General features: G+C 39.6%; 1 protein-coding gene across 1 annotated transcript; it reads right to left on the minus strand.

Annotated features, from left to right (window-relative positions):
- Positions 1-1,137: 1,137 nt before the first annotated feature.
- On the minus strand, positions 1,138-11,540 carry LOC124117929. The gene is made up of 6 exons (XM_046479942.2): positions 11,493-11,540; positions 8,718-8,951; positions 4,955-4,982; positions 4,252-4,455; positions 1,664-1,782; positions 1,138-1,426 (listed from the first exon to the last, which is right to left on the minus strand). The coding sequence occupies exons 2-6, from the start codon at positions 8,919-8,921 to the stop codon at positions 1,295-1,297; spliced, it is 687 nt and encodes a 228-aa protein (XP_046335898.1). The 5' UTR covers positions 8,922-8,951; positions 11,493-11,540; the 3' UTR covers positions 1,138-1,294.
- Positions 11,541-24,088: the final 12,548 nt, after the last annotated feature.

Raw genomic sequence — 24,088 nt, forward strand, 5'->3', positions numbered from 1 at the left:
TTTAATCAACTTATATTTCATTTGAAATGTGACATGGCTGAATATGTGTATCATCATCTTGGAGCCCTTCTCCTTGTGGTTATGGTGAGGTGAAATGGGGTTGAACGTCGCATCCAAGTGTGGTTATGGGAATGCCCTGGTCAATAAATATGTCTTTGCCATCCCCACTTTGAACCACACGGCACATACTACAGTCCATGTTCTGTTTGATAACATCATTGTTCACTGTGGCATTGTAATGTGAGAGTAATATGCCCAAATAGTTGTGCAGCACATTGGGCATACTGGGACCACTATGATGGGTAATGGACAATGCAAGCGGTTACGGACTCAGACGCTCAGTACACTGTAGAAGCAGCAAAGGGCAAAGAAGAACGATTACCTTCCTCACTTGTTGTATGGCTATAACTGTTCACTCACTGCTTACTCGTGTTTGCCAGACATCATAGGGTGTCTGTTGACGCTGCATTTGGTACACCACTGGCCAATATTTCATCATCAGCTAATAACCACATTTTTGCGGCTGCAGGAAGCAAGAAGCAAATTGGATACCGCACAATCGGTGGAAAGAGGAGTATTACTTGCTAGATTTTGAACTTCAAAATCTGCCTTATGTTTTGACTAGACGCCCAGTGGCTGGACATAACTTACCACGCCTGGCTACACATATCTTTTAAAATAGCCAAAAATGAGACAATCCATGCATTGTCAAAGAGTCCCCCATTACAAACCTTCTCTCTGTATATTGGTTTACAATAACCACAGCGAAATTGTACACTTGAAACCTCTACCTAACGGCGTTGGTTTAAAAAGAGTTTGTAGTCAATATGTATCATCAACACTGGGCGATATAACAAATAACAAACGTAACTGAATGGAATGGAAAATTGAATAATCTCGATAATAGATGATTTGTCAGTGAAATGGGAAACGTTGTTGGTCATAATGTAACCTCAAGGTATCACAATGGAATAGCCTATCACGGACCTAGAATTCGATTTCAAACTTATGCATGATACGAATAATCTCAAATGGATTTCTAATTCACGTGTGCAGTTCAACCCATTTCTCTGAAAACAGCAAGAACACGGGTAAACAGTGCACAGAATATGACATATTTTAATTAAAAAGCAAAGATGAAAGGGATGCCAAACTTTATACAAAAATTATTACATATCGTTCTTTCTTACATGTTTAAAATTCCTTCTGAATGTCTGGTTTCAAGGTCCGAGACTATTAGTGGACTGTTATATATAATCCTTTACTGTCAGGCCACACAGGAAACTACATCTTTTCACTGACACCCTCCCACGTACGGAGCAAGGTTCTGGATTCGAATGATTTCAATGTCAAAGGTTTCAGGTCCATGCAAGGTTTCTTCTATCGCCTCCATTTTCTGAGGGCCAACTGGCGCGAAGTGCATTAACTGAAATGTGACCAAAAAAGAACTCATCACAATTGCTACAACAAACTATAGTGGGTGAGATAATTCGGTGTAACACACCATTTAACATTATTTAGTAATAAGATTGGTGTGTCAGCCTGATGTATAGGAAAAGTCAGAAGTGATGCATGAAAAGACATTTACCATTTAGCACAAGGAATGATAAGACAAACCTAGAAACGAACTCATGGGATTAATGAAGTGTGCAAGAAGGTTTACCTCAACTGGAAGGCTTGCTAGAGTTCTGAAACATGCTGCCCGTTGACCTGCTTTCAGAATGCCCACGTCTCTCTTAAACATCTGTCTCATCTTCTCGTCAAACTCAACTGTTGTTAAATCTGAAATGTAAGCATGAATAGGATAAAATACATGAGTCTGGAATAGGAACTTTGGGATTTTATTAACAAAGCGTGCACAGGACTGTGCATTTTGATCCTTCGCGGGAGGCTGCCTAATTCCTAGTATATTTAACACCTTTGACTGTTCTTTACTTCAACCCTCGTGCCCGTCACCAGATGCTACAGCAAGTAAGTATTGGACATCCAGGAATGGCTTAGGAACTAATTAACATTCGATGCTTAGGTGCTTTGAAGATTCCTACCACAAAGTCCAGAATGTCAACTATTTTTTATTCTGGAGATAATCATGTAGTTAGGTTTATGGACTCTGACACGCTACGATTGTTTCAACCAGATGAATTTATGGTGATTTGAAACCTGACTGGTCAGAATAAAATCCACAGCTTTAATATCTCTTGGAAAAACAACACAAGTGTACACCTGTAAATGTTTATATATACTTCATGTGCTGACACGAATTTAAGAATTGAACGCTTTTAAATCGTTCACACTTCAACGAACCCATCCGAACTGACGTTCAATTCTTATAATTTCATATTTTGTAGTTTACTGGTCTCGCCGAATAATATCGAAACAATGTCTGCTTAAATTTGAAGTCCTCTGGTTTCGCTGAAGATCATTGCAACAATGTTGTTTTGTCGGTATTTGCCGGCTCTCGGTCACATGCGTTTCCCCACTCATACTCAGTTACGCAAAGAAAAATAGTTCTTTGAATATATACAACATAATCTAGAAATATGTCAACATAATTTCATTCTCTTAACAAATTAATAAACAACATTTAGGATAAATCAAATCTTAAAAACAGGTTACAGGAAGTTGAACAAAGATGTAAACATGACCTCGATGCACCGAAGCGAGGTCAACCTTCAAGCGCGGATTTATATTATAACGTCACATAAGTTTGCAAATAGGTGCATTTCGAGTCGAACGGGAGCATGAGGATGAAATGTATACTTACTGCTGTTGAAAATGACGTTTATGGAGCAGTTATGGAAAACTGCCCGACACGTGAACCCTCCCGTGGCCCTAGCAAATTGGGAATATCACCGATTTATAAATGCGTTGCTTGTGTTTGGATAATCGCAAACCAATTCGGACGATGCGGAATGGACTGGTGGGTATTGAACCGAGTGCTCTGAAACCTGTGTGTTTTGTGTTAATTTTCAACATCCGGGTGTGTTATGTTTGGAGTTTGGGATTTGCCGCGTGTGCTGTAATACTTTGCTTAGCTGGTGTTTCTTTTCAACTGAGATGGACCTACTGTTTGACCTGATGCCAGCTTCGTTTCTGTGCCCCGTCACTCCTCACGTGCCGCCGCTTCTCGGCCTAGAATGCACGGAGAAGGTCGGCCAACTCAGACACCGGAATAGTAGATTTCTAATTCCGTCCACGGATATTTTCTCGTCTCCGAGGACCAATCGATAAAACAGGTAGGCATGTTTTTTTGTTTTTTGTTGTTGTTTTTTTCAATTTAAGTTTCTTTCCTTACCTTTTTATGTTTTATGGTTTCTCAAAATCTTTGATTTTGTTCCCGATACGATAGTAAATCGGGTTTTAGTTTGGGATTGATCAGGAGCAGTCGCGTTTGCTCTGTGTCAGCGGCCACATCTGAGTAGGGTACGACATTGTTTTCATTGGTGCTAGAGTCCTCTCATTTCCGAACACAAGGCATCAAAGTCAGTATCGCTCAATAAATCAATTGCGCTGACCTCAGTAATGTTACAGAATTAATTTTCTTCATTCTCGTTATTAGTATTGAAACATAGCCACAGAATTAATTTTCTTCATTCTCGTTATTAGTATTGAAACATATTCAAATCACCGCAAGGACAATGCATTTTGTTTCATGTAGCAGCTCGACGACATCAATCACCAGAAAGCATTTATTTATTTATAAGTCAGATGAAATATTACAAAACCAGGCAAAAATACTAAATCAATTATATTGCTGATAAATGCAGGTATTAAAAAGAAAATACTAAAACGAGTTGATCGTAAACAGCGATCGAGGATTCGGGGAAACCCCGGAAAGAAGTTCCGAGAAAAGTTCACACGATTGATTTCACAAAAAAATTGTTCACATCGTGTGAACTTTTTTTTTGTCATTTTACAGGTGTGCGAACTCCAAATGTCAGATCACGTGACTACCCCTTCAGCCAATCAGCATGAAAGAAACAGTGGACATTTCAAAGTATGAAATTATAACTAAATGAACTACAACGCTCCCGAGATATTATTCCTGGACAAAGCTTATACTCGCTAGAAGACCTGCTGTGTTTATCCTACTTTTAAATCAACATGCACAGTAGCTGGACTTAGCCCATTTGATGCTGTATGTTTAGTGACTGTTACTTACTTGTAACTAGATGATATTACTAACTTGTAATTATATGATAATACTTACATGTAAAGATTCTTATGTAAGCGCTTAACTGCCAGACATACCTTTGACATGAAATATTTGCTTGCCAAGAAGTAAGTCCTCATCATCCTCGAGAGTCATATCATAAAAGTCTCTAGTTATATTGACCCCAAGTTCTCGGGCGTAGTCACTGCAGCGGTACACTGGGGTCGTCTTCACCTCATAGCCCTTTCGTGACAGAAAACTTGTCAACTGTGGCCAGCTGCAAGCTTTCTCAACATTAAGAACTGAAATTAACAGATATTTGTTTTCTCATTAAATAAACAAGTGGGAGAAACATGTTTTTTGACAAGAAAGGACAGATGTTCTATTTATTTTTTATTTCCTTACTAATATGATGAATATTAGTAAAGAAATAAAAAAAATACATAGAACAAAGAATAAATAAAAAGCCTTTGTGTCTTTGAAGCTGACTGCAGTTCCGGCATGAAGTTTTATTTCACTCAAGAGAGATACCATTTTTTCAGACAAATGCAATATTTCACCACTGACTACAAAATAATCGGCATGCGCTGACAAGGATACCTCATCTTTGGATGATGAAAGAAAAAAATCATATGTCCTTCATGATTGATATAGATTTACGTGGATTGGGCCTTGCCATATAGTTTCATAATATAGCAACATATTCTTTTTAGCGAGTACGTGTTGAGAAACAATAACGTGTGTCTTAGAGCAAGTTTGTTATGAAGAAACATACAACAAATAGTTCATAATCAGACTTACCAAAAAAAACCCTTGAGTTCCCGAGTTCCTGTTAAACATAGTGCAATTTATTAATATGTGCGACCGCTCAATCAAATAAAGACGTTTGATATATCAAGCATCATGGTTGTTCGTCTAAGATTAACAGAATGCTTTGTTGCAACCAATAAGAAAATATTGATGACAACGTGGCCAAGGGTATACACGGTCATGGCATGGTAACTTGCAATCAACAAAGCCACTGAGTCTGGCAACCCACAATAAGTCTCAACATTAAGTCGCCTATTAAAGCAAGCAAACCGTTATGAAAAGGTGATGCAACGTAAGTCTGTGCCGTACAAAACGGTGATGCAACCTGAGTCTTTGCAGTACCAAACGGCGATGCAACGTGGGTCTGTGCAGTACAAAACGGTGATCCAACGTGAGTCTGTGCAGTACAAAACGGTGATGCAACGTGAGTCTGTGCAATACAAAACGGTGATGCAAATTGAGTCTGTGCAGTACAAAACGGTGATGCAACGTGAGTCTGTGCAGTACAAAACGGTGATGCAACGTGAGCCTGTGCAGTACAAAACGGTGATGCAACGTGAGTCTGTGCAGTACAACACGGTGATGCAACGTGAGTCAGTGCAGTACAAAACGGTGATGCAACGTGAGTCTGTGCAGTACAAAATTGTGATGGAACGTGAGTCTGTGCAATACAAAACGGTGCTGCAACGTGAGTCTGTGCAGTACAAAACGGTTATGCAACGTGAGTTTGCAGTACAAAACGGTGATGCAACGTGAGTGTGCAGTACAACACGGTGATGCAATGTGAGTCTGGGCAGTACAAAACGGTGATGCAACGTGAGTGTGTGCAGTACAAAACGGTGATGAAACGTGAGTCTGTACAGTACAAAACGGCGATGCAACGTGAGCCTGTGCAGTACAAAACGGTGATGCAACGTGAGCCTGTGCAGTACAAAACGGTGATGCAACGTGAGCCTGTGCAGTACAAAACGGCGATGCAACTCGAGCCTGTGCAATACAAAACTGTGATGCAACGTGAGCCTGTGCAGTACAAAACGGTGATGTAACGTGAGTCTGTGCAGTACAAAACGGTGATGCAATGTGAGTCTGTGCAGTACAACACGGTGATGCAATGTGAGTCTGTGCAGTACAAAACGGTGATGCAACGTGAGTCTGTACAGTACAAACGGCGATGCAACGTGAGACTGTGCAGTACAAAACGGTGATGCAACGTGAGTCTGTGCAGTACAAAATTGTGATGTAACGTGAGTCTGTGCAGTACAAAACGGTGCTGCAACGTGAGTCTGTGCAGTACAAAACGGTGATGCAACGTGAGTGTGTGCAGTACTAAACGGTGATGAAACGTGAGTCTGTATAGTACAAAACGGCGATGCAACGTGAGCCTGTGCAGTACAAAAAGGTGATGCAACGTGAGCCTGTGCAGTACAAAACGGTGATGCAACGTGAGCCTGTGCAGTACAAAACAGTGATGTAACGTGAGTCTGTGCAGTACAAAACGGTGATGCAACGTGAGTCTGTGCAGTACAAAACGGTTATGCAACGTGAGTCTGTGCAGTACAAAACTGTGATGCAACGTGAGTGTGCAGTACAAAACGGTGATGCAACGTGAGTGTGTGCAGTACAACACGGTGATGCAACGTGAGTCTGTGCAGTACAACACGGTGATGCAACGTGAGTCTGTGCAGTACAAAAAGGTGATGTAACGTGAGTCTGTGCAGTACAAAACTGTGATGTAACGTGAGTCTGTGCAATACAAAAAGGTGATGTAACGTGAGTCTGTGCAGTACAAAACGGTGATGCAACGTGAGCCTGTGCAGTACAAAACGGTGATGCAACGTGAGTCTGTGCAGTACAAAACGGTGATGCAACGTGAGTCTGTTCAGTAAAAAAATGTTATGGAACGTGAGTCTATGCATTAAGAAAAGGGCGATGCAACGTGAGCCTGTGTAGTACAAAACGGTGATGCAACCTGAGCCTGTGTAGTACAAAACGGTGATGCAACCTGAGCCTGTGCAGTACAAAACGGTGATGCAACGTGAGTGTGTGCAGTACAACACGGTGATGCAACGTGAGTCTGTGCAGTACAAAACGGTGATGCAACGTGAGCCTGTGTAGTACAAAACGGTGATGCAACCTGAGCCTGTGTAGTACAAAACGGTGATGCAACCTGAGCCTGTGCAGTACAAAACGGTGATGCAACGTGAGTGTGTGCAGTACAACACGGTGATGTAACGTGAGTCTGTGCAGTACAACACGGTGATGAAACGTGAGTCTGTGCAATACAAAACGGTGATGCAACGTGAGTCTGTGCAATACAAAACGGTGATGCAGCGTGAGTCTGTGCAGTACAACACGGTGATGTAACGTGAGTGTGTGCAGTACAAAACGGTGATGCAACGTGAGTCTGTGCAGTACAAAACGGTGACGCAACGTGAGTGTGTGCAGTAGAAAACGGTGATGTAACGTGAGTGTGCAATACAAAACGGTGATGTAACGTGAGTCTGTGCAATACAAAACGGTGATGTAACGTGAGTCTGTGCAATACAAAACGGTGATGTAACGTGAGTGTGTGCAATACAAAACGGTGATGTAACGTGGGTCTGTGCAATACAAAACGGTGATGCAACGTGAGTCTGTACAGTACAAAACGGTGATGCAACGTGAGTCTGTGCAGTACAAAACGGTGATGCAACGTGAGTCTGTGCAGTACAAAATTGTGATGGAACGTGAGTCTGTGCAGTACAAAACGGTGATGCAACGTGAGTCTGTGCAGTACAAAACGGTTATGCAACGTGAGTTTGCAGTACAAAACGGTGATGCAACGTGAGTGTGCAGTACAACACGGTGATGCAACGTGAGTCTGGGCAGTACAAAACGGTGATGCAACGTGAGTGTGTGTAGTACGAAACGGTGATGCAACGTGAGTGTGTGCAGTACAAAACGGTGATGCAACGTGAGTGTGTGCAGTACAAAACGGTGATGCAACGTGAGCCTGTGCAGTACAAAACAGTGATGTAACGTGAGTCTGTGCAGTACAAAACGGTGATGCAACGTGAGTCTGTGCAGTACAAAACGGTGATGCAACGTGAGTCTGTGCAGTACAAAACGGTGATGCAACGTGAGTGTGCAGTACAAAACGGTGATGCAACGTGAGTCTGTGCAGTACAACACGGTGATGCAACGTGAGTCTGTGCAGTACAAAACGGTGATGCAACGTGAGTCTGTGCAGTAAAAAATTGTTATGGAACGTGAGTCTGTGCAGTAAGAAAAGGGCGATGCAACGTGAGCCTGTGTAGTACAAAACGGTGATGCAACCTGAGCCTGTGCAGTACAAAACGGTGATGCAACGTGAGTGTGTGCAGCACAAAACGGTGATGCAACGTGAGTGTGTGCAGCACAAAACTGTGATGCAACGTGAGTCTGTGCAGTACAAAACGGTGATGTATCGTGAGTCTGTGCAGTACAAAATGGTGATGCAACGTGAGTCTGTGCAGTACAAAACGGCGATGCAACGTGAGTCTGTGCAGTACAAAACGGTGATGCAACGTGAGTCTGTGCAGTACAAAAAGGCGATGTAACGTGAGTCTATGCAGTACAAAACGGTGATGCAACGTGAGTGTGCAGTACAACACGGTGATGCAACGTGAGTCTGTGCAGTACAAAACGGTGATGCAACGTGAGTCTGTGCAGTACAAAACGGTGATGCAACGTGAGTCTGTGCAGTACAAAACGGTGAGTAAACAATTTCGCTCACCTTAAATGAAAATAGGACTTTGATGTCAGTGAGACCCTCCACTGTTGTCTTAATCTGCAATATGTCTGCCGTCTCGTCCCTCCCCTCCTTAGGAGGAAGGGTGACGTCAACTCTGTACAGAAGGGCGTCTCTATCATCATAGCAGCCGAGAACCGACCGGGGGAGACACGACAGGGTGAGGAGACCAACGAGGAAAATGAACATTGTTGTAATCGTTCTGCCCTCAACTTCTGGCTACGGACAAATACAAGTTTGTTTTCTGATATCAGTGGGTTGCCTGCCCCAGACTTGATGATTTAAACAGCGGCGTCAAATAACTGGAATATTGCGGAGTGTGGTACAAAATACACAAACAGAAAAACACGGAGCCTTTGCGTTCGAATACTGCGAGGTTTGATTTCAAGTTACCAAGGACACAGAAGCTGCATGTGGACTTTTGGTCGAACATTATGTCAGGGATTATCTATGAGTGTTAATAAAATAAAATCACCAGGACTGGCCTTGACAATATATTGATTATTGAATACATCAACAGTTATTAGTCATCAGCTCACAACCATCCAACAGATGTGAATTGAGACGAGAATCAGTCAAGCAGCAACCAAGCTTACTCGGCTTACTGCTTGTGAATAATCTGAAACACGTTGTCAGTGACACTCGTGTGGTTAGGGTTGAATCTCCTAAACTGTTTCAGTGTATAAACTACCGAGATGTTTACATCACGTACAGATCGCGATGTTGTGGCCTTTGCATGTCCTTGTCGTCAGTAGGTGGTCACAGTTTGAACAGCATATTTATATCATGTCATATTCTGTACGTAAAGGAAACTTGACCAGTTCTAATATTTCAGCACGTCGTCACATTATAACATTATGCTATAGAATTACTGCAACCGACGCTAGGCCACTATACGGCCCCATACCGGTCTCTGCCACTCGCATGAGGTAGCAGCAGGACTACCACAGTCTACAATGAACGGAAACTGTAACATCCAAAGCAGAAGAGACGTCAACACTGTCCAACCATATAGCCCCTTCAAATACAGCCGATGGACAGCCATAGAGCTAAATTGATGTCGCAGATATTTAATCAACTTATATTTCATTTGAAATGTGACATGGCTGAATATGGGTATCATCATCTTGGAGCCCTTCTCCTGGTGGTTATGGTGAGGTGAAATGGGGTTGATCGTCGCATCCAAGTGTTCATATTTTGTAGTTTACTGGTCTCGCCGAATAATATCGTAACAATGTTTGCTTAAAATTGAAGTCCTCTGGTTTCGCCGAAGATCATTGGAACAATGTTATTTTGTCGGTATTTGCCGGCTCTCGGTCACGTGCGTTTCCCCACTCATACTCAGTTACGCAAAGAAAAATAGATATTTGAATATATACACCATAATCTAGAAATATGTCAACATAATTTTATTCTCTTAACAATTTTTTTTTTTTTTTTTCAATTTACACTGCAACCGACGCTAGGCCACTATACGGCCACAATACCGGTCTCTGTCACGTGCACGAGGTGGCAGCAGGACTACCACAGTCTACAATGAAAGGTATAAGAAACATTTGCTATGGGCTTTCAGAGTATTCTATGGAAACATTTGAACATGAACATGATGTCTTTCAAAAAAGATAAAGGTAAACATAGATTAAATCTGGGATACTGGTCGTTAGAGGCGACTAAATATTTCGTGTTCAGGCTCGTTGACTTGGTTGATTAAATGTCATAACCCATTTGCGTTGGTCGATGCTCATAGTGTCAATCATTAGATTATCTGGTCTAGATTCGACTATTTACAGACCTCCGTCATATAACTGGAATGTTTCTGATAGCAGCGTTAATAAAAAAAATAAAATTAAAAACAGACCTCATATCTTCCAGTCCCAGGTCGCCCACTAGGCATAAGGATGACGTGTCTATACTACTCCATATTAACGCTTTAAACGCGTTCACAGTCAAAGGAACAATGTGAATTGCCCGTTGTATTTCACATAATGACAGGTACCAGAGCATAATGCACAGGGGTAAAAAATGTCGACTGTGGACTTAATTGTTCTGTGTACTGCTAGACGCCTAGTTTCAAAGCCTAGTGTTACAGCCAGTTATGTAGTATCAAGTTAATATCTATGTATCAATCTGAACTGCAAGCTTTACTGGCAAAATGTAATCCTGTTTTCTCCGATCCTGACTCAGTGTTTCTCTTTTGTGAAGTCCAATAATTAAAATACATGCAATATGGAAATGATGTAAATATATCTCTCGGAAACAGAAATGGTGTTTGGGTAACCAGTCCAAGTATAGAGAATATTTTAAAATTGTCCATTGTTGATACTTTTATCTAAGATGATACCTCACGCTTAAGACTGCTACCATGAGGGAAATTTTCATTCGGTATGGAAAACCCGTTGTAATTTGTGGTATGTCCATAGGTGTGGTTACAGTGCTACACATCGTATATACTCTCCTATATATATATACTACTCTTTGCCAAAGCCTATGCATATACCTTTGTCTTAATTTTTATTGCATGGTCCTTCTAAAAAATAGAGTAAGGTCGTTTAAGGTTTTGATGTTATAAGACATCATCAGTCCTGTCAACGTAACGTACATACACTCCAATCACGTTTGTGACGTCTTCTGTGCTCTTTATGCCGTCTCACATTTGCTCTCTCTCTCTCTCTCTCTCTCTCTCTCTCCCTCTCTCGCTCTCTCTCTCTCTCTCCCTCTCTATCTCTCTCTTGGCTCTGTGGCGAACGTTTGATATCTTACCTTTTCAATGTCAGGAGTTGAATACTGGCTGGTAACTGCTGCCGAAGGTTTGACTACAGCTATATATATTCATATATATACGTGTCTCCCTGATTGAAACTCCAAGTGCGCATGTCAGCATAAGGCAGAATTCTATGTACATTTATGAGATAAGCTTACTCCTTTTGCAGAGCATGATTACCTGTAGATACCACAATAATACACATAGTTCAGTATGTGCTTTCTGTGAGACACACCTACTTTACTCCATACACACGTTTAGTATATTTGTACCTATGACACCATTACCTACAGATCCTGATCGACATAGTCAATAAGTGAGGTCGGTCAAGAACATTGACAGGAGCGGACCCACCATCATATACTATGTCTACCTTCACTCTATATCAACAATGACATAGCTGCAGTCGTCTTTACAGGCCGGAGTGTAAACTTATCAAGGGTTTCCAATTAGTCTCCCATTGGCTACACCTCAGCAATGTCGATTATCTGGTCATGACAGACAGAGCCATGAGAGCATGGCGCAGTAAAAGGTTATGCTGGAAAAACAAGAATCCAAATGTGTCTCAAAGTAAAACCTACATTTGCTCTACGAAGTGTAAAGAAAAAAGATTCATTTGATGAAAATATTTCAAATTTCGGTTACTCATGAATGAAGTGAACTAATTCCAATACAAAAGTAATATTCGCTTACATTTCTATGAAATTCTGTAAATTATATATAATATCGATAACAAATGTCATTTATGAAATGTTATCCCGATAACGATAACGACAACGATAACAAAGAAAAAGTAGCTTCAATTCCTAGTATGTCCTAAATACGGTTAATTTGATGGATTTATGTTATGATACAGTTTGGCATCAAGTTTGTGTCTGGTACCATTCCATACAAATTGATGTCTGCACGTGTGTCTCCCTGATGCCTGTCTCGTTCTCTCTCGATAAATCTCGTCAAAGAGACATCTCTTATAATGCACCTTTCCATGCTCGGAATTTTGCACATTGTCTTGACGCATATGCAATGTCCAATTTATTCCAATAGTTGGAGTCAATAAACATTGTTCTGACCCTGAAATGACCACATGCTGAAACAAAGCAAGTGTTCATTTGGGGGGTTGGGTTGGAGACGTATAGAGTGGTATTTTATTATAAGGGTCTTGAGAACTTTAGGTTATTATAGTATACAATACATAATCTTTAAAAAAGGAAACGCACATGTAGTATGAAGTTCACTGAACCGGACTACAATAAAATCAGGTATATAAATTGGATATACAGTATGTTATGGGAAAATGTTGGTGGCCTGATATGCGACAAACGGTGCGTCAAAACGCAGTCATCGTCGATTTGCAATGTCGTAAACAGCATTGTTTTCACACTTGTTCAAACATGTTCATGGAAGAAAACAGTAAAGCAAAATACACGTGCATGTTATGGCATTCGTAACTCGTGGTAGTGGCTATAAAAAGGCAAGCATAAGCCAATAATTTGTCATTATCACCATTTTTCAAGTTTGTAAATGCCGAGACGAAACATCGCCATAGGACGTATCCAAAGAGGGGAATCACAGTCTTCTGTTGCACGCCACTTCAACGTCAACCACAGCACCATTTGCCGCCTTTGTGACCAATACACACAGTTCAACGTCCACTGCAGACAGTCCGAGAACCGGCCGCTACATTCGACTGTTCCACCCACGTCATTGCAATGCCACAGCTACGGAGACTGCAGGACACATCCTTGGCTTGAGGAGGATATCAGACCAGACTGTCAGGAACCATTTTCGGAGGCTTTAATCCGACACAGGGCCTAGATTTTCGAAACGATCGTAGCCCTAAAATGATCGTGAAGTAATCGTAAGGAAATCGTAGACTATCGTAGCCTATTTTCGAAACTATCGTAGCCCTAAGATATCGTAAGTTTATTTTTATCTTCATCAGATGGTGGCATATTTTGCCAAACAACTAGTCTGCTTCACTTTCAAACATTGACATTTCATTTTGTCAAACTGTGTGATTCAAATTGTCACTTCGAAAACACGAAGAACGCATCAATGATTTCACGTCAGAAATGTTGTTAATCGCGATAGCGATCGATAGCTTAAGATATATTTCTATCCAAGTCCATGCTGAAGATGTGTGAAAGAACGTACCTTTTCGATAATTTAGGAAGGATAAAAATCGAAGGTGGCGGCAAGCTTGTGTAATGACCGTGACCTTATCGATAACTCTGCGGCAGCTAATCTTAGTTCATACTCTTGTCGAGAGTGGTTTCCCTTTGTTTTCGCCAGGGAGACTTTGTTCAATGTTACAATTTTCATAAAGCGCAGATTTCCGCTGTTATAGTTTCTGGAACGCATTTGTGTCAATTTTTTTAGAAAAAATCCATAAAGGTTTCGCATAAGTTTTTACATCTAAAATCGTGTTGGACGGGTGGTTTTAAGAAATTGAATTTTAACTTATACAGTGTAGTATTTATTGACTTAACAAGGAAATACATGTGATCAAATATTTGAAAACGATATTTAATATTTTTCTCGCAAAAGTAATTGTAATTTGTTTCGTTTGACATACAATACCAATGTTATCCATATCTTATTGAAAGACAAATATTTGTCTGTTGAACAGTTGCATTCTTGAAAAACAGGTGATTAACGGCATGAAGATGTATTCCATTAAATATAACAATTTATTGAAATTTTGACAGCAAAAGTTAAGCACAGATCTTCGTATCGACAAATCAAATATAAAATGGGGTTATACTGGTTCGGGTTTTAAATCTCGTCACCAAGTAGCATAGTTTGAACATTGTCCAACATTCACTTTCAAATATAGACTGAACAACAAAAGTTCCTGTGACCTTGAATAGGATTTAATGCAAAGTTATGTTTTTTACCAAATCTGAAACAATTTCGGTTTGCAACAGATAAAAGAATCCTATAAGTGTCCAAATGGTTCAATTAACCCTACTGACTTCAGAAAATGCGTGATTTCATTAAAAAAATATGAACATGCCAAAATGTCAATTTACAAATCAATAGCGTGTGTGTCCACCTCGAGTTGCGATGCCAGCAACACTTCTTCGTCTCATGGAATGAACCAGGCGTCGCACAAAGTCCTGTGGGATATCTGTCCATATCTGCTGGATCATGTTTCGAAGTTCCTGGAGTGTCTGTGGAACACGTGGTTGACGTCGAAGTCGTAGTTGCAATTGTAAATCCGTTAATTGATTCAGGGTATTATATCAGTAAAGGATTCATATTTTGGGGGATCGTACCCCGATCAAATTACCATCCTTCCTTTCACACGGATATATATTATTTGATAAGTGAGTATTCATAAATATCAATAGGGGCGGTGGTGTCGCCTAGAGGTGAAAGCGGTTCGCTCGTCACTAAATACCCGGGTTCGATTCCCGACATCGATACAATGTGTGAGGGCGATTTCTGGTGTCCCCGCCGTGATATTGCTGGAATATAGATAAAAGCAACGTAAAACCATACTCACTCACTCACTTTTCATAAATAATACAACATCTGAAAGATACGTGTGTGCTTATCGATAGTTTAGTTTGTTTGTGTTTTTTTGTTTAACGCCCCATACCACACTTTACTTCCACAAAAAATACACGTGTGTTTCATGCAATGGTCTTCACGATCGGGTCAGTGTGTTAGTACCACCATTCGACCAGGAGTTATGTCCTTATATGATAATTTGAGTCAAACACACACGGCTGGGTTGAAATTGCGTCCAAAGTTCAGAAGGTGTGTTTATTGGAAGATCTTCTTCCCAGTGGATAGCTATAGACTGCTCACAAACGTTATGTGTAGAATAACATGCATAATATCAGAGCTTTGTAAATGTGCATTCTTCAAGCAAGCGTGTCTAATATTAAATCCAATACAAGCTCTGGCTGTTTGGTAGTCATGGTACAGTAAACTACGGTTATAACGAACTCAAAGGGACCACACATTTTAGTTCGTTATAACCGTAGTTCGTTATAAGCATATATACAGCATAATACAGCAGATAGTCGGGACAAAAAAGTAAGTTCGTTATATCCGTCATTTCGTTATAAGCGTGTTCGTTATAACCGTAGTTTACTGTATTTTTATTTACACATGTCAAAGGATTTGGTTATAGTGAGAACCCACGGACGATGTGTAGAAGTGTTCTATATTTCATATTGATCATCCAACACGTTACTTAAAAAAAATACATGTGTGCTTCATGCAATGGTCTTCACGATCGGGTCAGTGTGTTTGCACAGCCATGCGACCAGGAGTTACGTCCTTATATGATAATTTGAGTCAAACACACACGGTTTGGTGTATCCAGTGGATAGACTGCTCACAGACAGGTATGTGTAGAATAACATGTATTACATTAGTGCTTTGTAAGTGTGCATTCTTCGAGCAAGCGTGTCTAATATTAAATCCAATACAAGCTCTTGCTATTCTTGTCAATGGATGCTTGCCAGACCGGCGATACAAGCGTTAATACACGTTTGAAGGGAGATGTACTTATACAATATACATCGAATAATATGTTTGATGTTAGATATGTTCGCGGAAGAATTTGTGTTTGGTAGTCATGTTATTTTTATTACCTCATATCAAAGGATTTGGTTATAGTGCTGGCATATATATACACGTAGTCTACCATTTGTGGAAATCCGGGTGAGAATTTGTCCTGAGCAACCCATGCTTGTCGTAAGAGACGACTAAAGTTTGTTTGTTTGTTGTTTAACGCTGCACTCAGCAATATTCCAGCTATATGACGGCGGTCTGTATTAAATAATCGAGTCTGGACCAGACAAACCAGTGACTGACATCATGAGCATCGATCCACGTAATTGGGATACGATGGCATGCATCATCCAAGTCAGCGAGCCTGACCACCCGATCCCGTTAGTCGCCTTTTACGACAAGCATAGTCACCTTTTACGGCAAGCATGGGTTGCGGAAGACATATTCTACCCCGGATCTTCACGAGTCAAACGACTAAGGAAACTGGGTGGTCAGGCTGACTTGGTTGATGCCTGTCATTGTACATGTATATTTCCGCTGTCTGGTCAAGATTCGATCATGTCGATAATTTACAAACAATATAGCTGGAATATTGCTAAGTGCGGCGTTAAACAACACACCAACTTTGTCCACCAAACTTACCAATGTTTAGTATGCGCATATCCTACTTAAACATGATAGCAATGCTAATACATGTATTCTATAGATCACGGTTAGCTATGATAGGATGTTAATATGTATGCGGCCGATTAAAATATATATATATTTGTATCTCTGATACTGTATGTGATACTAAATGTAATCTGGATTGTGATCTTGCTTCCGTTGGGAAGCATGTAGACACTGATTGTTTTCATGAACACTTGTCATGAACTTTGCAATGATTCGTGAATGTACATTCTTGAAATTTGGTGCTTTCAAACATAACTTGGATAAACTTATTTTCATTTTGACAGAGATGCGACTATAACCCTAGACCCGCAGGGCCTAACGTATTTAATATCCATGAGTTCGAGTATGGTTTTAAGACGCTTTTTAGAAATATACCAACAATCGTGACGGGGTCACTGGAAATGGGCTTCACACTTTGTGCTTATGCGAGAATCGATCTACGTCTTCAGTGTGACGAGTGGACGCTTTAACCACAAGGCTACCACACTGCCCCTTAATATACATGAAGCTGAACGACACAGTCTGCAATCATGCAACATCACTGCGGAGTGTCTGCATTTAATTTACCCAAGCCTTTCATTAGATGCAAAGAAAGTGATTAATAGGCTATATTCCACACATAAAATAAAAGCGTTAACATACATTTAGATATGATATGTCAGTTTTTATTAGCTACGATACAAATCCAATTACATTGCCACGTTACACAATATAATATGTACGTTAAATATAATATGCAATCGTGTTTATGATAAAAACAATAATCACTGGAACAGCTGTGGCTGCGTGACTCATGGTTGGTGCATAAGCTACACATATAATGCATCTGTAATATTTGGAAATATTACACAACGAGGTAGAATAATTGTGTGTAATAACTTTCCCATATTTGCACGTGTGCATCTTAGACATTATCTATGCGGTTTGGTCATTTGAAGCCACAGTCACAGTGATATGACGACATCCTTTGTTCATTACGTCGCAACTCGATTACATGATGTCATCTGAACAATAGGCTACCTTCAGTGAAGTCGCTCTGTGGGGTTAACATTTCATACGTTGTTTCCCCATTTTCTTCTCTGAAACATTAGAAATGTTGAAGCTGTTATAAACGTGTATGATATTCCTGTCACTTTATTTTTGTAATATGTTCATTGAAACTTTCAATATCTATATGTATTTGCATAACACCCCTGTCATCTTGATTTCATTATCATATATGCATTTATTTTATACTTTTCTCTGAGAATAAACAGAAAAACAAAAAAAATGGAAATTAGAAAAAAAGACGGTTTGAGGTAACCGGTGGAGACATGAGCTCAATGACGTCACATTATACCGACAGTTACGTAACAAACAGTAGATGACGTCATCTTCAATTATCTGCGACAGTGCGTAGAAATACTTACTATTATAATGCTCACTGAGAGCGCATCTTCCCTAAAGCAGGGGAGTTAACTGAAAAGTCTTGTTAACGATTAAAATGATCCAACTACTGATTGCAAAAAAATAAATACATTATTGTAGTGCCTAGACAAACCCACCCACAACTTTTCGGAGAATTCAAAGACTCCCCTACACTGAAGCCATCTGCAGATTGTCAGAAATGCTGTATTCCTGGTAGCAAACCCGTCAGTCAACAGATTGGGAGGTACCAAACCTAAGGCACCGAGAACAATGGGGAGTCGGACAGCGTGACATTTCGAAAGCGAGGTGTGCATATTTGCCATGTCTTTCCTCAATCTTGTCAATCACATTAGTGTCAAAAGGGACAGAACATTTAATGATAAAACTGATTTCAGTGGATTTATAAAAAAGAACAAGATCAGGTTTGTTGGCCTGGATATGTCTGAGACTGTATACGGGCCTATTCCAAAGGATTTTGTATTTATCATTTTCCATGACGCCAGCTACATATTCTGGGTCATACCATGGATGGACCTCTGTGTCAAAACCACATGCATGGCGAAGACGGTAATAAAATGATCGAGCTACACCATCATGTCGTTTAAGATACTGTGTTTGTGCCAAAGCTGGGCATCCACTGAGAGTGTGTTGGACAATCTCATTAAATTCACTACATACTCTAATTTCATATTTACATTTTGATGCAAAATCAAACGGTTTTGTAAGTTAAACAGAAAGCTTTCTGTTTCACTTTTCAGGCCAGACGACTTCATCCATGCAAAGGGCTTAATGTAGAAATCTTTACATTCAGGGTTACGTGTTAACTCTTAATGCAATTTCTTTTACATTAAGAGTAACAACCGGCAACCTTTAATGTAAAAATTATATTTTTTACATAAGAGGTTAATATCGTACGTATCGCCCCTTAATGTAAAACATTCTTATAAACAAAGTTTGATTGGAAATATGGTATACGTTTGTATTAGCATATGATTCTGGTGTATGCTTATCTACAACCTGGTCTTATCTGCAAGGGTTGAGTCCTCCTTTTCTGTCGTTACGGTATTAGGATAATTTACTTTGTAAAAGAGAAAGTTTGATAAAAATCAGTTAAAAGGGTTAGGGGTCATAAACACTTTTATGCAGCCTGAATATAACAACCAGGTGGTCATTGCAGAGAGGGAATCTAAAACGTATTAGTCATTTGCACATCTAGACAAAGTAACGATCAATCAAATCTGCGAAGTTTCATGATAGTTCAATAAGTATTATTTTCATAGTGATAACCCTTAATGTAAAAAAAATATTATCTATCACTTGAACCCTTAATGTAAAGAGTTGTAACAAGAGTGAACCCGCAACACTTAATGTAAAGATTTTTACATAAAGAGTATTTTTTACATTGTAACAGGAGTTAACCTGCAATCCTTAATGTAAAAAAAATTGCTTAAAAAAGTTCTAAAGTATTCAAATTTGCAAAGATGACACGTATAGTTTACTTACCCTTTGAGTCCCAAAAAGGAACAAAGGCGTTACCACACGTGGTTAGCTAAACACGTTAGGACATATATCACACATGCAAGGATTTCAACATCCAAAATATCGACATAAATATGTTTATGAAAATTGTGGAATATAGTTAATGGTGTCATCCCTTAATTACCCCGACCCTTTCCCACGTACATTTACATCAGATCTTCTGTTCTTTTACAATCTTTACATCAAACTCTTGGGGAAATATTATCACAATGCAAGTAAATGAAGCGTAAGTCAGAGGAGAAATGTCAATCGTTGCGATAACCATTTAAGTCCATAACTGATCAATCCCCTATTCTTCTTCGATAATGTCATTCAACCCTAACACATTAGGTACTTGATAATCTGAATATTGTATAACCTCTTTAATGAACTTAACCGTTTTCATTCTAATGAATTCCAAATAAGTTGAGGGTATTTAGGTATCAAAATATGTTTAAATGATCGGACAAGGATTAAACAGTTTTTTGACGGTGTAGTTACCAGTTAGACGTCTTCTTGGGAGAGGAAGTGCCTGCAACTAACATAAAGACAGATCATATAAGATTGCTTATTATTAGCTGCAACAAATATATGATCAGGTCATGACACATTTTGAAATATTTGTCTTGAATATCTAAACGATACACTGTATGGGGCCCAAGCTTCAATGGCTGCAGTAGGGAAACATTAATGTTTGGCTAACGAGAAAATCATACTGTAAGATTTGAACTTCTGTTTGGGGATATTAGTGCTTGAAATGGATGACGTAGTAGTCCCCTTCATATGCTCAAAATATGTTTTTTTTAGTATCCTGGTGTCTTCAGTGGAGATTTCGTAGGTTTTGAAATAGAATCATCGTTATTTCAAGACATGCTTGCAATTGAGGATAAGGGAAAAAAATGTTCCATGATGAATGAGGCAAGAATCAACAAGAATGTCAATCTACATAAATAATGAAGGCACACATTGAAAAGGAAACTGGACCAAATACATTCGATCTCTTGAAGAGAGACCTTAACTGTACAGAGATGAGATAGAAGGTGAATCGGGAAAGACAATTGCATGTTAGTAGTTGTGATCTGGAGGAATAGATTGAAACAACATTTGCGATATTCTGATAGTGAGGTACATGTGTAGGGAGTAAAGTAGATGTACGCCACAGAGTGTAGATATTGAAGTTTGTCTCGGGACTAAAGTAGGTGTACGCCACAGAGTGTAGATACTGAACTTTGTGCAGGGAGTAAAGTAGGTGTACGCCACAGAGTGTAGATACTGAACTTTGTGTCGGGACTAAAGTAGGTGTACGCCACAGAGTGTAGATACTGAACTTTGTGCAGGGAGTAAAGTAGGTGTACGCCACAGAGTGTAGATACTGAACTTTGTGTCGGGACTAAAGTAGGTGTACGCCACAGAGTGTAGATACTGAACTTTGTGCAGGGAGTAAAGTAGGTGTACGCCACAGTGTAGATACTGAACTTTGTGTAAGGAGTAAAGTAGATGTACGCCACAGAGTGTAGATACTGAACTTTGTGCAGGGAGTAAAGTAGGTCTACGGCACAGAGTGTAGATACTGAACTTTGTGCAGGGAGTAAAGTAGGTGTACGCCACAGAGTGTAGATACTGAACTTTGTGTAGGGAGTAAAGTAGATGTACGCCACAGAGTGTAGATACTGAACTTTGTGCAGGGAGTAAAGTAGATGTACGCCACAGAGTGTAGATACTAAACTTTGTGCAGGGAGTAAAGTAGGTGTACGCCACAGAGTGTAGATACTGAACTTTGTGCAGGGACTAAAGTAGATGTACGCCACAGAATGTAGATACTGAACCATGTGCAGGGAGTAAAGTAGGTCTACGGCACAGAGTGTAGATACTGAACTTTGTGCAGGGAGTAAAGTAGATGTACGCCACAGAGTGTAGATACTGAACTTTGTGTAGGGAGTAAAGTAGATGTACGCCACAGAGTGTAGATACTGAACTTTGTGCAGGGAGTAAAGTAGATGTACGCCACAGAGTGTAGATACTGAACTTTGTGCAGGGAGTAAAGTAGATGTACGTCACAGAGTGTAGATACTGAACTTTGTGCAGGGAGTAAAGTAGGTGTACGCCACAGAGTGTAGATACTGAACTTTGTGCAGGGACTAAAGTAGGTGTACGCCACAGAGTGTAGATACTGAACTTTGTGCAGGGAGTAAGTAGGTGTACGCCACAGAGTGTAGATACTGAACTTAGTGCAGGGAGTAAAGTAGATGTACGCCACAGAATGTAGATACTGAACTTTGTGCAGGGAGTAAAGTAATGTGTACGCAACAGAGTGTAGATATTGAACTTTGTGCAGGGACTAAAGTAGGTGTACGCCACAGAGTGTAGATACTGAACTTAGTGCAGGGAGTAAAGTAGGTGTACGCGGCGGAATGTTGATACTGAACGATGTGTGACATAGAATAGTTGTACACAAACATTCACACGATATCTACAGGTAACCAGGTTCTTCAATGCCAAGGTCACATTGTACAACCCAAAGCAACCTGGATAGAAAGAGGTGAAAAACCACGTATTTTTTTTATTGGAATTCGAATAAACACTCGAATTAACAAACTCCATAAAGGAATCTATTACCAGAATTATGAATAACAATGGCACAATTCACAGGAAAATATACAAAAAGAAGTTGTACATTTTTTATCAAAAACTGTTTGCAAAACATGAAGAACAGATATAAACTTGAACAAACTCCTTACAAATTATCAGGTCCCAATACTAAGCGGTGATATATCTTTAAAAATGGAAGGTGGTCTAGAATATGGGGAAGTTCTTGCCGCCCTGAAATGCTTGGAAAAATGACAAGAGTCCCGGCCCCGATGGTTTCACTGCTGAATTTCCTGAATTCTTTTGTATAGATATTTATAAAAATTGAATCAAATGACATATAACAAAGGTGAATTATCAATGTCACTGAAACGAGGTCTCATTACCTGCTTTCCTAAAGGGTGCAAACCATGAGAATATTTGGTGAATTGGCGACCTATTTCTCTTTTTATCGGTGTTCTATATCACTTACAATATCTCGAAGAATCAAACCAGTTCTTGATTTATTGATAGAAGAAGACCAAAAAGGTTTTAAGTCTGCAAGATATATTGGTGAGATCATGAGACAAATGTATGACTTGATGGAGCACAGCAAATCGCGGCGCCTTAGACGACTGGCCCACCCGTGCCCCCTGAATAATGATCAGAAATAATGCCGATATAAAAGGCCTACATTTGGGTAGTGTTGAATTCCTCACACAACAGTTTGCAGACGATTCAACTTGTATATTAAATTGAAATGAACGCTGTCTACATGCTGTACTGCGAGTACTTTGATTTTTTCCCACGTTTCTATGGGCTAAAAGTAAACACTGATAAGACATTGAAAAGGCTTATTTGGATAGGGTAAAAAAAGAATCAAGAATAACGTTATGTCTTCGTGGAAACTAAACTGGGCTCAAGGTCCCTTTGGCCTACTTGGGATATCCTATTGAATTGAGTTGATGATTTGAATTATATCAATGTCAATATAAGTTTAAACACTCTTATTTTGTCCAAATTAAACCATTTGTTTGCAGCTCTGCCGAACCATACGGACTCGAAGGTGGTCGATTTTCAAAGTAAATGTTTCTAGTTCATATTGGCCAGAAAATCAAATAAAGTAAAAAGAAGTCAGGTGATTTGTGATAAAAAGAACGGAGGTTTTAATGTTCCGAAAGTAGAAGAAATAATAATGGCCCAAAAACTATCAATTATTAGAAGATTCTTTAATAAGTAAATAACATGGGGTACTCTTTTTCAAATGAACTTACCGAAAGTTGGACAAGGTTCTAAATTTGAATACAACTGCCAATATCTGAGAAACACTATTGTCAAAACGATACGAAACGACTTTTACAAGGATCTCCTAACTTCTTGGTGGAATTTCATTTCATCTATTCATTCCACAGAACTATCAGAAATCGACAATACAAACAATAAAACAATACTGCAGGGCCTAGATTTTCGCAACGATCGTAGCCCTAAAATTATCGTAAATTTATCGGAAGGAAATTGTAGGCTATCGTAGCATATTTTCGAAACTATCGTAGGCCTAAGATATCTTAAGATTGTAGTAAATCTAAGATAGCCCCTTACCTGTCGTAAGCTTATCTTATCTTCATCCAAGATGGCGGCATACTTTTCCATAGATATTTTGCCAAATAATAAGTCTGCTTTACGTTCAAACATGGACATTTCATTTTGTAAAACTGTGTGATTCAAACTGACACTTCGAAAACACGAAGAACGCGTCAAGGATTTCACGTCAAAAATGTTCTTAATCGCGACAGCGATCCACATTACTGTGGAATCGATAGCTTACAATATATTTCTATCAGAGTCTATGCTGAAGAAGTGTGAAACAACATACCTTTTCGATATTTTGGGAAGGATAAAAACG

Source organism: Haliotis rufescens, unplaced genomic scaffold, assembly GCF_023055435.1.
Source record: "Haliotis rufescens isolate VD_foot unplaced genomic scaffold, xgHalRufe1.0.p SCAF_14, whole genome shotgun sequence".
Classification (NCBI taxonomy): Eukaryota; Metazoa; Mollusca; class Gastropoda; order Lepetellida; family Haliotidae; genus Haliotis; species Haliotis rufescens.

What these genes read in the sequence shown, in the direction of transcription:
- LOC124117929 (XM_046479942.2), bottom strand. Translation starts at nt 8,921, where the DNA reads ATGTTCATTTTCCTCGTTGGTCTCCTCACCCTGTCGTGTCTCCCCCGG. An exon ending in GAACTCAAGGGTTTTTTTTG is followed by an intron (nt 4,456 to 4,954) that starts GTAAGTCTGATT and finishes TGTTAATTTCAG; the next exon opens with TTCTTAATGTTGAGAAAGCT. An exon ending in GCAAATATTTCATGTCAAAG is followed by an intron (nt 1,783 to 4,251) that starts GTATGTCTGGCA and finishes CTTACATTTCAG; the next exon opens with ATTTAACAACAGTTGAGTTT.